The 11,835-nt window shown below is 52.9% G+C and overlaps 6 protein-coding genes across 6 annotated transcripts; 4 read left to right on the top strand and 2 right to left on the bottom strand.

The window, feature by feature from the left end:
• Positions 1-505: 505 nt before the first annotated feature.
• Z520_04864 (uncharacterized protein) lies at positions 506-1,939 on the top strand (the record flags this gene model as incomplete). The annotated part of the gene is made up of 1 exon (XM_016775368.1): positions 506-1,939. One exon carries the CDS (start codon positions 506-508, stop codon positions 1,937-1,939), a length of 1,434 nt encoding a protein of 477 aa, XP_016633411.1.
• A 285-nt stretch (positions 1,940-2,224) lies between these two features.
• On the bottom strand, positions 2,225-3,903 carry Z520_04863 (uncharacterized protein; the record flags this gene model as incomplete). The annotated part of the gene is made up of 3 exons (XM_016775367.1): positions 2,225-2,989; positions 3,036-3,179; positions 3,235-3,903. The coding sequence occupies 3 exons, from the start codon at positions 3,901-3,903 to the stop codon at positions 2,225-2,227; spliced, it is 1,578 nt and encodes a 525-aa protein (XP_016633410.1).
• Positions 3,904-4,441: 538 nt separating this feature from the next.
• On the top strand, positions 4,442-5,570 carry Z520_04862 (uncharacterized protein; the record flags this gene model as incomplete). Its single annotated transcript, XM_016775366.1, has 2 exons — positions 4,442-4,472; positions 4,525-5,570. The coding sequence occupies 2 exons, from the start codon at positions 4,442-4,444 to the stop codon at positions 5,568-5,570; spliced, it is 1,077 nt and encodes a 358-aa protein (XP_016633409.1).
• Positions 5,571-6,334: 764 nt separating this feature from the next.
• Z520_04861 (uncharacterized protein) lies at positions 6,335-7,199 on the top strand (the record flags this gene model as incomplete). The annotated part of the gene is made up of 3 exons (XM_016775365.1): positions 6,335-6,373; positions 6,425-6,494; positions 6,547-7,199. The coding sequence occupies 3 exons, from the start codon at positions 6,335-6,337 to the stop codon at positions 7,197-7,199; spliced, it is 762 nt and encodes a 253-aa protein (XP_016633408.1).
• Positions 7,200-8,781: 1,582 nt separating this feature from the next.
• Positions 8,782-9,198, bottom strand: Z520_04860 (uncharacterized protein; the record flags this gene model as incomplete). Its single annotated transcript, XM_016775364.1, has 2 exons — positions 8,782-9,066; positions 9,121-9,198. The coding sequence occupies 2 exons, from the start codon at positions 9,196-9,198 to the stop codon at positions 8,782-8,784; spliced, it is 363 nt and encodes a 120-aa protein (XP_016633407.1).
• An 853-nt stretch (positions 9,199-10,051) lies between these two features.
• Positions 10,052-10,636, top strand: Z520_04859 (uncharacterized protein; the record flags this gene model as incomplete). Its single annotated transcript, XM_016775363.1, has 2 exons — positions 10,052-10,191; positions 10,258-10,636. The coding sequence occupies 2 exons, from the start codon at positions 10,052-10,054 to the stop codon at positions 10,634-10,636; spliced, it is 519 nt and encodes a 172-aa protein (XP_016633406.1).
• Between the last annotated feature and the right edge of the window lie 1,199 nt (positions 10,637-11,835).

The raw sequence follows: 11,835 nt of genomic DNA, 5'->3' as shown, positions 1-11,835 counted from the left end.
TCAGGAAGGTAGCAGCTACTCCATACAGATGTTGTTGATGTTATGTACAGCAGCCGGAGCTGTCGAGGGAAAAAGTCCAAGCAATTATGCAATGGGTAAAAAGCCCACAGAGCTTGAAGCTGCGGAGCTTGGAAACCGTGGGAACCTCGCTCACTCGATGCAGTCAGTGCCTTCCCTCTTTTCTCTTTTCCTGCCACTGCGCCTTCCCCACTTCAACTGCAGCAAAAGCAAAAGTCGTGGGGAGCAACAGCCAATCAACGCAGCTCTTCCCTTCCCGTGCCGGAACATCTCTTGCCTTATCCGCTGAAGATTCTCGGACGTAGTTTTTCCGGCCGGCCACCTCCAATTGGCCACTTTGCCGGACCGTGACAGCCTCGGCAGACATACCTTAGGTATGAACGATGCCAACGAGGCTGTCTCCGTTTGAGTCATATCGCATAATACCATTTATTTCACTTGGAAAGCCTCTAGGCCGGAGAGGACCCTAACTTGTTATTCCGCCGCTATGTCGGAAGACTCGAGAGCCATTGTCAGAGCGCTCGAGAAAGTCCTCGTCCGGCTTACCGAGAACCCGTACCCGCATGTCCCCAATCCTCCCAATACCTCTCAAAAGCGAGCCAGCGTTGCTGCCATTATCCGTGTCCGGCCGGCCTATAAGCCAGTCCCTGCAAGTGTCAACGGCTCCCTCATAGCGGTTGACAAGCCTTCTCCTGCCTCGCCCCCCTCTACGATCAGTGAATTCTTTGCGCAGGAATGGGTTCAAGAAGGAGACCCAGAATTGCTCTTCATCAAGCGTGCCGGCCGCGCTGGCGATAGGTGGTCAGGGCATGTTGCCTTACCTGGAGGGAAACGAGATCCCGAAGACGCGGATGACTTTGCTGCTGCTGTCCGCGAGACAAGAGAAGAGATAGGCTTGGACCTGGACACGATGGAATGCTTGCCAGCGGGGAATCTCCCTGAACGTCTGGTCACTACTTCTTGGGGGAAAGACGTCCTCATGGTGTTGTGTCCGTACATCTTCCTCCTTACAGGCAAGACCGTCCCTCCGGTGCAGCCGCAACCTACAGAAGTCGCCTCAATACACTGGGTTTCTCTCCGTGCTCTACTCTCCCCAACGCTACGAACCAGAGAACCCGTGGATATTTCCTCGAGGATGGCCAGGCACCTGGGGCCCACGATCCACAAACTGATCCGCTGGACAATGGGCAGGATGATGTTCAGTGCCGTCCGTCTTCTCCCCACAGAGTCCGTATATGCAAGCTCAATACCGGGCTTCATACCCACGGAGGGTGGCGATAATCTTTCCACGCTGGCGGGATGGATACAAGCGCCCTTCGGCACCCCCTCTTCGTCGAGTCACCGTTCTCTCCTAACCTTCCAACAACCACTCATCCTCTGGGGTCTGACACTGGGTGTGCTGGCGGATCTTCTCGATCAACTTCCGCCCTACAATGCCGTGGCGCTTTGGAAATATCCGACGTTCACGGTCCCTGACCTCCGCCTCCTCGTGTACCTCATGACTCGCTCGTTCCGCAAGAATACCGCCGAAACATTCTCGTCAGGGTCTTGGCCCAGTCGACTACAGCGGCAGCCAAGCCAAACCGCCATGGATGGCGTGACCGAGGCAACAGCCATCTCCGTGGCTGAATCTTCACTTGCCATGGGACCTGAATCAACATCTGCGCCAGTCCCTGACCCTACAGAAGAGGGTCCCTTTCGGACGACCAAGCGATCATCTTTCAACAAGCACAGTGTCGGCATCGGCGGACTAGGTGTCGGGAAAGACCCGCAACACGCTGTCGGTAAGTTGCTGCACGGGTATTATGCCAGAGTCAATTGGGCGATCGCCCTGTTCTTGGCGTACAGAACAGCGCTCACGATGAGTATGGCGTGGTGGGTGGTAAGATGGTGGCGAAGACGAAGGGCCGTCCGTGTGTGATGGGCCTGTGTGTGCAGCACGAATAATCGCATTGTCTAGAAAAGGGCTATCTGGCTGTGTTTATGAGGACTCTAGACCCTTGCTTGGATTTGAGCTCTGCATTCTGTGTACAGTTGTGGCATTTTGGTATTGCTTGTCAGATGCGGCGCAGCTTGCATTCTCCAACAAGCCGATTGACGGAGAGCAGATGTGGTTTTAGATCTACCATTTTGCATTGTGGCATATTAAAAGACGTAGACCAGATGATTTGAATAATCAAATAAACACACTGTTATTAGACGATCGTCAGTCCCCATCCAGCGGGTCAAACTCCGGAGGAACGAAAATAGTGAGATGCTCATGGAGGCAAGCAAACAGGTCAGTGAGCCAGGCCAGTCTCTCCTCGACATAGAGGCCTCGTCGGGCCAGAAACACCAGCGTCATGCGGGCCGCCATCAGCGAGCGGATCATCAAGAAGGACCGGAAACTTGGGATGCCTTCTCCATTTGATCGTTTACCGGAGTAGTCCTCCTCTGTGGTAGCAATCAACAAGGCGGGCACGGTCGAGCTGAGCTCGTCTTCAAGCTGCAACAGCACCTCGATGGACTCGGACGCCGCTCCGGACAGCGTCATGGCCCCCGCGAGGATCATTCGCAGCTCATGCAGTCGGACTCGAGCGTACCGCAGCACATTCCACAGAAAGCACTGTCCGAATCCCGAGTAGACGTGCACGAAGATAGGGGCTCGCTTGTCCCGGATCAAAGGCGAGATCCAATGCGGCAGCAACCCATATTGCCTCGTTGGGATCCGGTCGTAGCTGAAGCTCCATGGAATATCTGATGTGAGTCGCTGCCATCGAAGGTCCAGGACATGAGCTCTCTCTAAGAGCTGTGTCGCAAAAGCATCATACTCATCGCCCGACAGGGTGCTCTTTTGCTCGACGTAATCTGCGCACAGAGTGGCGACATCAGCAGCCAACAGGTGTATTTGAGCCGACACCGAGCCGTACACTTGCTTCACGAATGGTGGATTACCTGTAGGTCGCAGACAGAACCGCAAGCATTTGTAGAGCTTTCCAACAGTTAGCAGAATTCAAACCCGTCAGAACGGCATGTACAACCTCTTGAGTGTGGACTGCTCTGAAAAGTGTCGGTCCTAGGGGTGTCTGGAGAATACCAAGCCCTCGATGTTCGAGAAGCGCCGCCGCTCCTTTTGTATGGGCGAACCAGCTACGGAACGCCGTTTCAGGGGATAGGTAGATCTGCCACTCAATGAGTGCCTTGTGAAGTGCGCAATGCCGAAGGAGCTATTATTACCTCGCAGAATCCCAATAGTTGGCAAGCTAGGAGCGTCTCGTCTTTGAGGACCAGGGTGGCATCCTTCAAAGCGGCGTTTGTCAGACATATTGCTTTGCCGTACTCGGCCAGAGCTGCATCGGATGCAGTTCTCGAGTTGCATCGCCTTGCAAAGTTTGCCAAAGCAGTAGCTTTGAACGCGGAGAGGAAGAAAGGCTGGTCGATGAACCCGGGATAGACGTCCGGAAGGTATTCTAGATATCCTCCTCTCCCCAAAGGAGTATTCATCTGGAAGACGTAGTCGAAGAAAAACCGTTGCATTGCCAAGTCGTACAAGGGTTGGCGCAGAACCGGTGTCAGATCGGATGGTATGGCTGCAGGGGTAGTTGTGGTGCTAAGACTGGATGTATCGCTCTCGTCTGACTTGGTTGAGCGTTTCTGCCATAGTTCGTGAGCTCGATGAGAGGCATGTGCGGTCTCATCGTAGTGGAGAAGATCGAAGGCTTCTCGAAACTCGCAGTTCTTGCCTGACCGAAGGCAGCGCCCACAAGTTGGCCGAGCTTCGTCGCACTTTGTTTGACATCTGATGAGCAAATGGGCGCGAGAATGCCAGCCATAGCCTACCTTGACTTTGCGAACCCTGCACGCATGGCACCCTTTACTTCGTGGGCCTCCGTATTTGTAAGGCATCTTCCCTGCTAAGCATTGCTTAGTTGTGAAAACGATGAAGGCGATCGGACGTTGTATTGTCAAGGAAGTGGGAGGAGGGGAAAGCCCAGGCACGGCAGCTCAAGGGCCTGTGGACGTCCAGGGCCCAACGACGAGGGAATTCGGCAACAAGCGAGACCAATCGCATCATCTGTACTGTGCCAAAAGGTTCTCGCTTAGAGTCTGGATCAGTGCCACGAGCTCAGCCGCACCAGCCCCAAGGCGCGCTGAGATTTCCGCATTCGGTAGGTAGATCCACCTTCTCCAGACCCGCAGCATGAATACATCGAAACGGGACACAATCTCAGCTAGACGCGCCGCGATTGCTCCTTTTGTCCCATTCCACGAGTTTTAGAGGATATCAGGTCCTAAAGGCGCTGGATGCTTCGAACGCAAGTTTTGAGATAGATATGTCGAAAAGGTATATATACCCCATGAGCTGTCCTGAAGCTGGAAATCTCCAAGCACTCGACAGATTTCTAACATTCGCACCAAAACATCGAAGAGCATTTGACACAACATGGCCGTTTGTCCATCTCTTAGCGACGCCAGTAGGTCTCTCCTTCCCACATAGAATCGACGCATAACTAACTCTTCTCAAAGACCAGGCAAAGCCGGTTGTTGGTGACCTCTCGTACCATACCTTGACGACTTATGTTTCTGCGGGGACCACTATCTGCACATGGATACTGTGCAGCATCCTCACTCTTGCACATCTCGTCAGATATGCAGAGCCGAGACAGCAAAGACAAATCTTGCGTCTTATTTGGACGCCAGCAGTATTCGCCATCTTCAGCTTCTTCGGAGTCTGGCATTACAATCTTGCCAACTACCTGACTCCTATTGCCGAGCTATACGAATGCTTCGCACTCATTGCCCTTTTCTTCCTGTTGATTGCCTACCTCGCGCCAGAGTCCTTTGAAGGACAGCGTCAGTTCTTTGCCACTCATGCTGGGACGGTCAAATCTTCCGATACTTCGAATGTCGACTGGTTCCGCAAGATTTGGATCACCGTGATACAGATCTTGCCAACACGAGTGATAACAGTCATCGCCACGGAAATTGTCGAAGCAACACAGTGCCAAGGAACGAAGAGGTATCGTCGGGCGAATACCATTATCAGCATCGTCCAGGGCGTCCTGACAGCGATCTGCGTGATCGGGATCTCCAAGTTTTACTTGAGATTCCGCAGCGAACTTCACGCTGCCGATCGACGAATCTTTTTCAAGATGGGTGCATTCAAACTCGTCGTCTTTGTCCAGCTCCTACAAAGAATCATTCTCAACGCCTTGTCACAGAGTGATGCTCTCAATCCCACCGAGTCTCTGAGCTATAACGACCTCAATCTTGGCCTGAACTCATTCCTCACCTGCATGGAGACTTTTATATTTGCTGTTCTCTTTGTCTGGCCCTTCTGGCCACAGAGGACATCCACAAATTCCAAGGCTGGAGTTATTTCGGCAGCTTTGGACGCAGTCAACCTTGGAGACATCTTTGCCGGGATCGTTCGTGCTGGAAGGCTCTATCGCGGAAAGTCCTCGGTAACGACGGCCAGTCATCAAAGTTGGTATGCGGGCGATAACCGATCTGGACATGCGCAGCAACAGGAATTCGTTGGGAACAAATTGGAGAGCGATGACGGTAGCTAGGTGTGGATGTTATGTCCTTCTGATGTTATGTCTCGATTTTGCTGGGCTTGAAGTAGATGCTGTGTTTGTACTGTTCTGGATAGAGGACTGACTGGCGGCTCGGCTCGTTCATTGATGTCCTGGTTCTATGGAGCTGCTCATATTGAATGCTTGTGGAAATGCATACCTAGGTACCTAGTAGTGGTGACAGGAAATCGCAAGGCTGTCGGCTAAACTTCGGCCCGATGGTGACCCTTTTCCTCCGTATGTTTACCTTGTGATCTTCTTCTTTGATCTTCTCATCCTCCTCCTTGTTCAAAACCCTTGTGGTGTGAGCCCACTGCAACAGTGGGCTCATCGCCTGTCATGCAGTGTCGCAAAGACCTGCACAAGACAACCGAGTCAGTATATATATCATAAAGCTGGCTCATTCAACAGACAAAATGCGCAGTACTTACCAACCTGTGTCTTGCGGGAAGAGAGACGTCTCACGGCCAGTCAACACATGCAACGATGAGGACAGAGGAATAAATTCACTGACAATGTCGGCGCCATTCACTTTCTGCCAGCTTTGTCTTGGCTGCGCACCGAGGGTTGAACTTCTACCCACGAATTGTTGACGCCTCAATTTCTTCCATCTTGTTAACCTTCACACCTCTCTTGTCGATCAGCAACTTGTTGAGTCCGCTCTCGAATCACATCAGCTTCAGCCCCTGCCATTTTCGAGTACGCATTTGTCAAGACTTCCTGTCAGATCAGATCCCTCTTCTCTACCGCAACTCAAAATGCCTGTCAGGAAATGGAACGATGCGGAAAAGCTCACTGTAAGTCCTCCAAAAGCCCTGATCCTGAGTTTACGCGCTGACCCTCAACAGCTCCTCCGAACTGCCATTGCGTGTTCCCCAAACTTCAAACTCGATGCCAACAAAGTCTCTGAGATGTGGCGTAAGTACCGAAGGTCCTTTATCTTGTTCAACCATTACTAACTTAACTGTAGCCGGTGATGACGACAATGCAAAGCCCACTGTTCGCAGCGTTCGCGATAACTTTCACAGCATCATGAAGCACGCTCAAGACCTCGAGGCCCTGCGTCAAATCAAGCAAGGAGGAGCAGCTGCGAAAGACGAGGACGAGGACGAAGACAAGAACGCCGACCACAAAGCAAAGTCAGTCTTTGCTGTCCCTTCTGCACCCTCTGCAACTACATCATCCATGACCAAGTCTTCAGACTCAAAGAACCCAGTCACAACTCCACGCCGCGGTCTGACTCTCATGAACAAGCGCTCCACTGCGAATAAATCAAGCACCGGATCCAAGCGCAAGGGCCGTGCCGAGACACCCTGCTCCGACGACGAGATGCGGTCAGCAAGCGAGACCACCTCAGGCGATGAGGTTGAAGTTGACACGCCAACGCCACTGGCTCGGAAGACCTTGCCGGTGCGAAAGACTCGCCGTGCCGCCAGGGCCCCGTCCGAGGACGTGCTTGGTGGCGCGGCGGCCGAGGTGGTTGATGAAGGGGCGAAGCAAGTGGATACCGAGGGCTCCGATGGGGAGTACGACCTTGCGAAAGAGCGGGAGAAGAAGGCGGCCCGCAAGGCCAAGCTTGCAAAGCAGGCCGCGAAGCAGGCCGCAAAGCGGGCTCGCAAGTGAGGGGCCAAGGAGAGGCACGGGCGGCTGGCTGTGTCAAAAGTGACACATATGTATGTACAAGCAGATCAGAGCACAGCACACGCTGTGAGAATCGTCTCACAGCAGGAATGACAAGTTGAAACGTGCTTTTACTATCTCAATGTGTCCTTTGTTTCCTCTTGACACGTCTCCCCTTGCTATCGACAGAGCCCTTCTTCCAGCCGATATGTCCGCCCTGGCTGTCGGTGCTGCCCTGCTTCCCACCGACGCGACCTCTTGATCTCTTGCCAGTGACGTTCGACGCCGCGCCAACAGCACCTTTTCTCTAGGCGTTGGGACCAGCTTCTTCATGTCGCCGTCGTCCTTTGTCAAGAGGAGAAGGCTCAAGCATTGTCCCTGCGGAACGCACGTTTCCAACGGCAGCCACAGGAGTGGTGGACAAAGCAGGCTCCATCTGAGGGCGGGCTTGGTGGCGCGGCGGGCGAGGTGGTCAATCTCCTGTTCTCAGACGAAGAAGGTAACAACCTCGACAGTATCTCAGTTCCCTGCGAGCTGGAGCTGGGCTGAACCACTATGGCCTGTTGTGGAAAGTAGAAAGCCTCCACCATTGCTTCTTCATCATCCTTCCTGAATCCATTCCTGGAGTGTGGTTGTTGCCGTGGAAAACCCCGGCTAGGAGCCAGCGGTATACATTGGCTCAGGCACAGCTCAGGATGTTGGCGTCATCATGAGAACATGTATATAAGTCGAATAGCTTATCTTTACCTCGCTTCGTCAAACGAAGCTTTGTGCAAGGATACCTATCAAATCACTCACATCGGAATGCTCTGCTGGTCTCCCTTGGCCCCGTCCTGGTCTCGTCCCAAGGGCAAGGGCCCTCTTCCTCCTCCTCGAAGCGCTTTTCACGGACCTTTTTCACGCATGCATCTTCATGATCACCGATCAGTACCTTGAGGGCATTCTTCTGTGGCCCCGCGACGCGGTCGAAGGGGATCGGGGCGCGCACCTTTCCCACGCTAGCCAGAAGAGCGGTCGACAAGCCCTTCATCTTTCGACATAGACGATGGTCTCACGGAGCGTTCCTTTCACATCATCTGGTTGTTGCGATGCGTCCAGCGTACGGCAAAACACCATCAAGGCTCGGTCATCTTACGATAGGGAAGCCCCCAACAGAACACTGTCAACACAAAGGATATCAAAAAGAGAAAGAGAGACAAAAAGGGGGAAGGACTCAGGTCGTCTGTATCGATTTGTATGGTCATCCATGTCTTACCATGAGAAACTCTTATGGGGTCATGGTTTGACATGTCATGGAAGCCAGAATAATATTGCTTCATCATTGTCCTTCTTTGTGACTAAGTTATACACCGCACTCTCCTGTTTTGTCGTCCGATTTGCTCAACTTTTCCAGCATGTGAACTCTTTAACGCCATGGCTCTTGCAACACGTGATGGGAGAACGCGTTCCTATAAGGTGAGTACACTGCCCTTGTCGAAGGGGAGAGAGTTACCCCTGGTGTCTGACTTTGTTCAAACCCCCAAGCACCATCTTTCTTCCGAGACAAAATGGTCATCTCTTTCCACTGCAACAAGCGTCCCGACTTTCACGGACTCTCATGTTTCGCAACCACAGCTGGCTCGAAGACAAGCCCTTCTGGTAACTCCATCACGCATTCATTCCCCGATTGTGTTCGAGTATTAACATTCCTCACGGGCTTAGGCCCGTGCCCCGAGAGCCTCTTCTTGGGGCTGTGTTGGCGATTGCGCTGCAAGGCTCCGGAGTTGACGACCTTGATGTCAATGTTGTACCGCTTCCGAATAGCCGTGAACTTGGGCGGGATGCTCGACAAGCTCATGCCCAGATGCTTTGCCACTTTTTCGGCATCAACCTGGGGAATGTGTCAGAGGTCATGTCGTCGGCTCAGCAGCGACTTTTTTGATACTTGAATAGGGCCCACTGAGCTTTGAATTGCGGCAATCAGAACTGCAATATCGGTATCCTTGACCTGATTTTGAGCCATTATTTCAATCGATTCGCCCTGTATTTCAGGTCTGAGCTAAATTGAGAAGAGGAAATGGTTCAGCAAAGGTGTTGGCAGGGGTAGAAGAGCTTTTGTTGACTTTCAGCTTCTGGGCTTCGACGATCAGGCTCAAGGCCTTTTATACCTCTCAAGCTCCTACCAACCAGGCGCTGAAGGACTTCCCCTACTCTCGGGGGGCGATTGGTACCTCAGCTGGTGTGAACCCAGGGCGAGCAGAAAGGCTCGAGGCCGTTTCTGTCATTACAACTAGCCCATACAGTTCCGTGACTTATTTGACACTCAGGCTCAGGGATCCGACGTCTCATTGATTGGCCCTCAGCGCTTGGTATGCCTCAGAGAAGGTTCAAAAAGGCCATTTTCCGGCGCTAGAAGTGTGCCGGGCTCTTGGGAATCACGGGTTTGCAGAGGCACGGCCGAACTGTTGCAAGATGGGAGGTGATTTGCCCAGTGACTACAAACATTGGCTCCGTCGACCCACCCTTGCTAGTGGCGAAGGGAATACTGAATTCATCTTTGCTTCTTCTCGTGTTATCGCCCTTTTAGCACGGGTCGGATGCTGCGTCACCCTGGCTCCGTGTGAACCAGGGCCATGGCTAGCCCTTTACCTGCAATCCAGTGGCAGCAGATGGGTCAATCTAGGCCCACATACACACTCCAGCAACACGCCGGTGTGTCGCTCATTTCTGCGGACTTTCTCTCTATATTTACATGAGTTTCCCATTTCCTTCTTGCACCTTTTCCGCTCCCCTCACCAGCCTTCCTAAGTGCATTCTCGCCAGGGTTGCTCCTTGGTTGTCACTGTTGCTCTAGACATTTGTCCCCTTTCCCAACCATGCCTTATCAATGGACTGCTGAGCGGGAGCGGCGCATGCTGCTGTTCGCAATTTCCTCTGCAAACCTGAGGCCTTCTGCCGATACATGGCAGCGGGTTGCGAGTCTCCTCGGAGAAGGCTTGACAGCATCGGCTGTGAGGTGTGTGCATCGCGTGCTCCACAGACGAAAGGTTTCCTGCGCGGAGTTTTACTGACCTGTGGGCAGTCAAAAGTACTACAAGCTGCGAAACGAGATGGCAAAGCTCTTGGAGGATCAAGGAGTTCCGACACCCACGACACCAACCAAGCGCAAGGCTGAGGATAATGACGATGAGAAGAAGACACCCCCGTCGTCCAAGCGGGTTCGGAAACCCAAGCAGAAGTCCGTGGAAGGGATCCCATTCCGCGACGAGTCCGAAAGCCCTCATCAGAAAGTCAAGTATGAGGACATGGCGGTGAACGTTGGTAACGGCCTGGACTCATTCCACAGCTACGGCGCACAGTTCACGCCAGTAGCAGCCTATTTCCCAGCGGTGAACATGGGGGAGATGATGAGCGGACATCAGAGAAGTGGAAACAGCAGCGACAACAGTTTCATGGCTTGAGGGCGCGGCTGGTCAAGTCCCTAGAGTTCCCCAAGGGGTGCATGCAATGATCATGCAAAGGCTTCGAAAGTTGGCGGAGAAAACGCCATCAAAATGACTCAGAAACGGGTGCGAAGATGCCGGCAAGAACGGCAGAGGGATTAGAGAAGCAAACGGTATCCAATTGGCTTTTTGGGGGGTAGCGGTGGGTGGGTGTTTTAGTTTGCTGGACGATCCTGCAGCAGAGGAAATCAAGGGGGCTGGACGCATCATGATGGAGGGATTCCCAACCTCCTGAATTTCGTGGGGATGTGGGATATCAAACGTTGTATAAACATGTCTGCCTGGCCTTGTATACTGCAGACTTGTCGTCCATTTTGCCTGGAGTTTTAGCGTCTTGGCCCCCGAGAATTAGCGTCGGCTTGGCGTACCCAATAAGGAGCGAGCGGGGGTTCCGACAAGGCTCGCGGGTGGAGCGGGCCTCGACCGTCCCCTCCCATCGCCCCCCACACACCATGCACGTAGACAAGAGAAAGTTGCACCCATGGGAGATGTGATAGACCATCCTGCATATCCTGGCTCCCTCAAACTACGCTGGAGAGTCCTGGAGACCCCTGTCACGCTACATGTTGACCAGGGATGGACGCATGAAAGTTTCTTCGTTGAGGAATGTGCTCGTCCCAATCCTACTGGTAATCCACACCGTCTCTCCTTTTGAACCTTGCTTTCCTCCTCCGCAAGTTACATGTCTTCTGGAGCACCGGCTTCTTATCCTCCAATTAGCTCCTTCGACATCTGCAACTGTCAATGGTACTTGCGCAAAAAATGCAAGCCCTTCAAATGGGGTTTAGCAGGCCACCTCTCCTTTGCGTAGAATCTATTCTCTAAATGGACCCCAGGAGCATACCAGAAGTAAGTAGGTATGGTGGCAACATTGTTACAAGGCCTTTTGCACAATATCTACGAAAGTCCGGCTCGACTGTCCTTTGCACAGACGAATCACGCCAATGTACCTTGTACTAGTATCCATCCATCCCTCTAGTCTTCCTTGCCCTCGGACTCTTCTTCGACCAGGTCAGAAACATTAGCCTTTTCCCAACAGCTGCATGCACGTGCGGGAATTTCCTTTCTCGAAACCCCCAGCCTCCCCATTTTCTCTCATACGAGTCCGGTCTTTGACCATCCCAGCACAAATCGTACCCGTGAACCTAGAATTCCCG

This window comes from Fonsecaea multimorphosa (genome assembly GCF_000836435.1).
Source record: "Fonsecaea multimorphosa CBS 102226 unplaced genomic scaffold supercont1.8, whole genome shotgun sequence".
NCBI classification, from domain to species: Eukaryota; Fungi; Ascomycota; class Eurotiomycetes; order Chaetothyriales; family Herpotrichiellaceae; genus Fonsecaea; species Fonsecaea multimorphosa.
The sequence above is the reverse complement of the archived record's forward strand: the minus strand, read 5'-3'. Positions and strand labels throughout refer to the sequence as shown.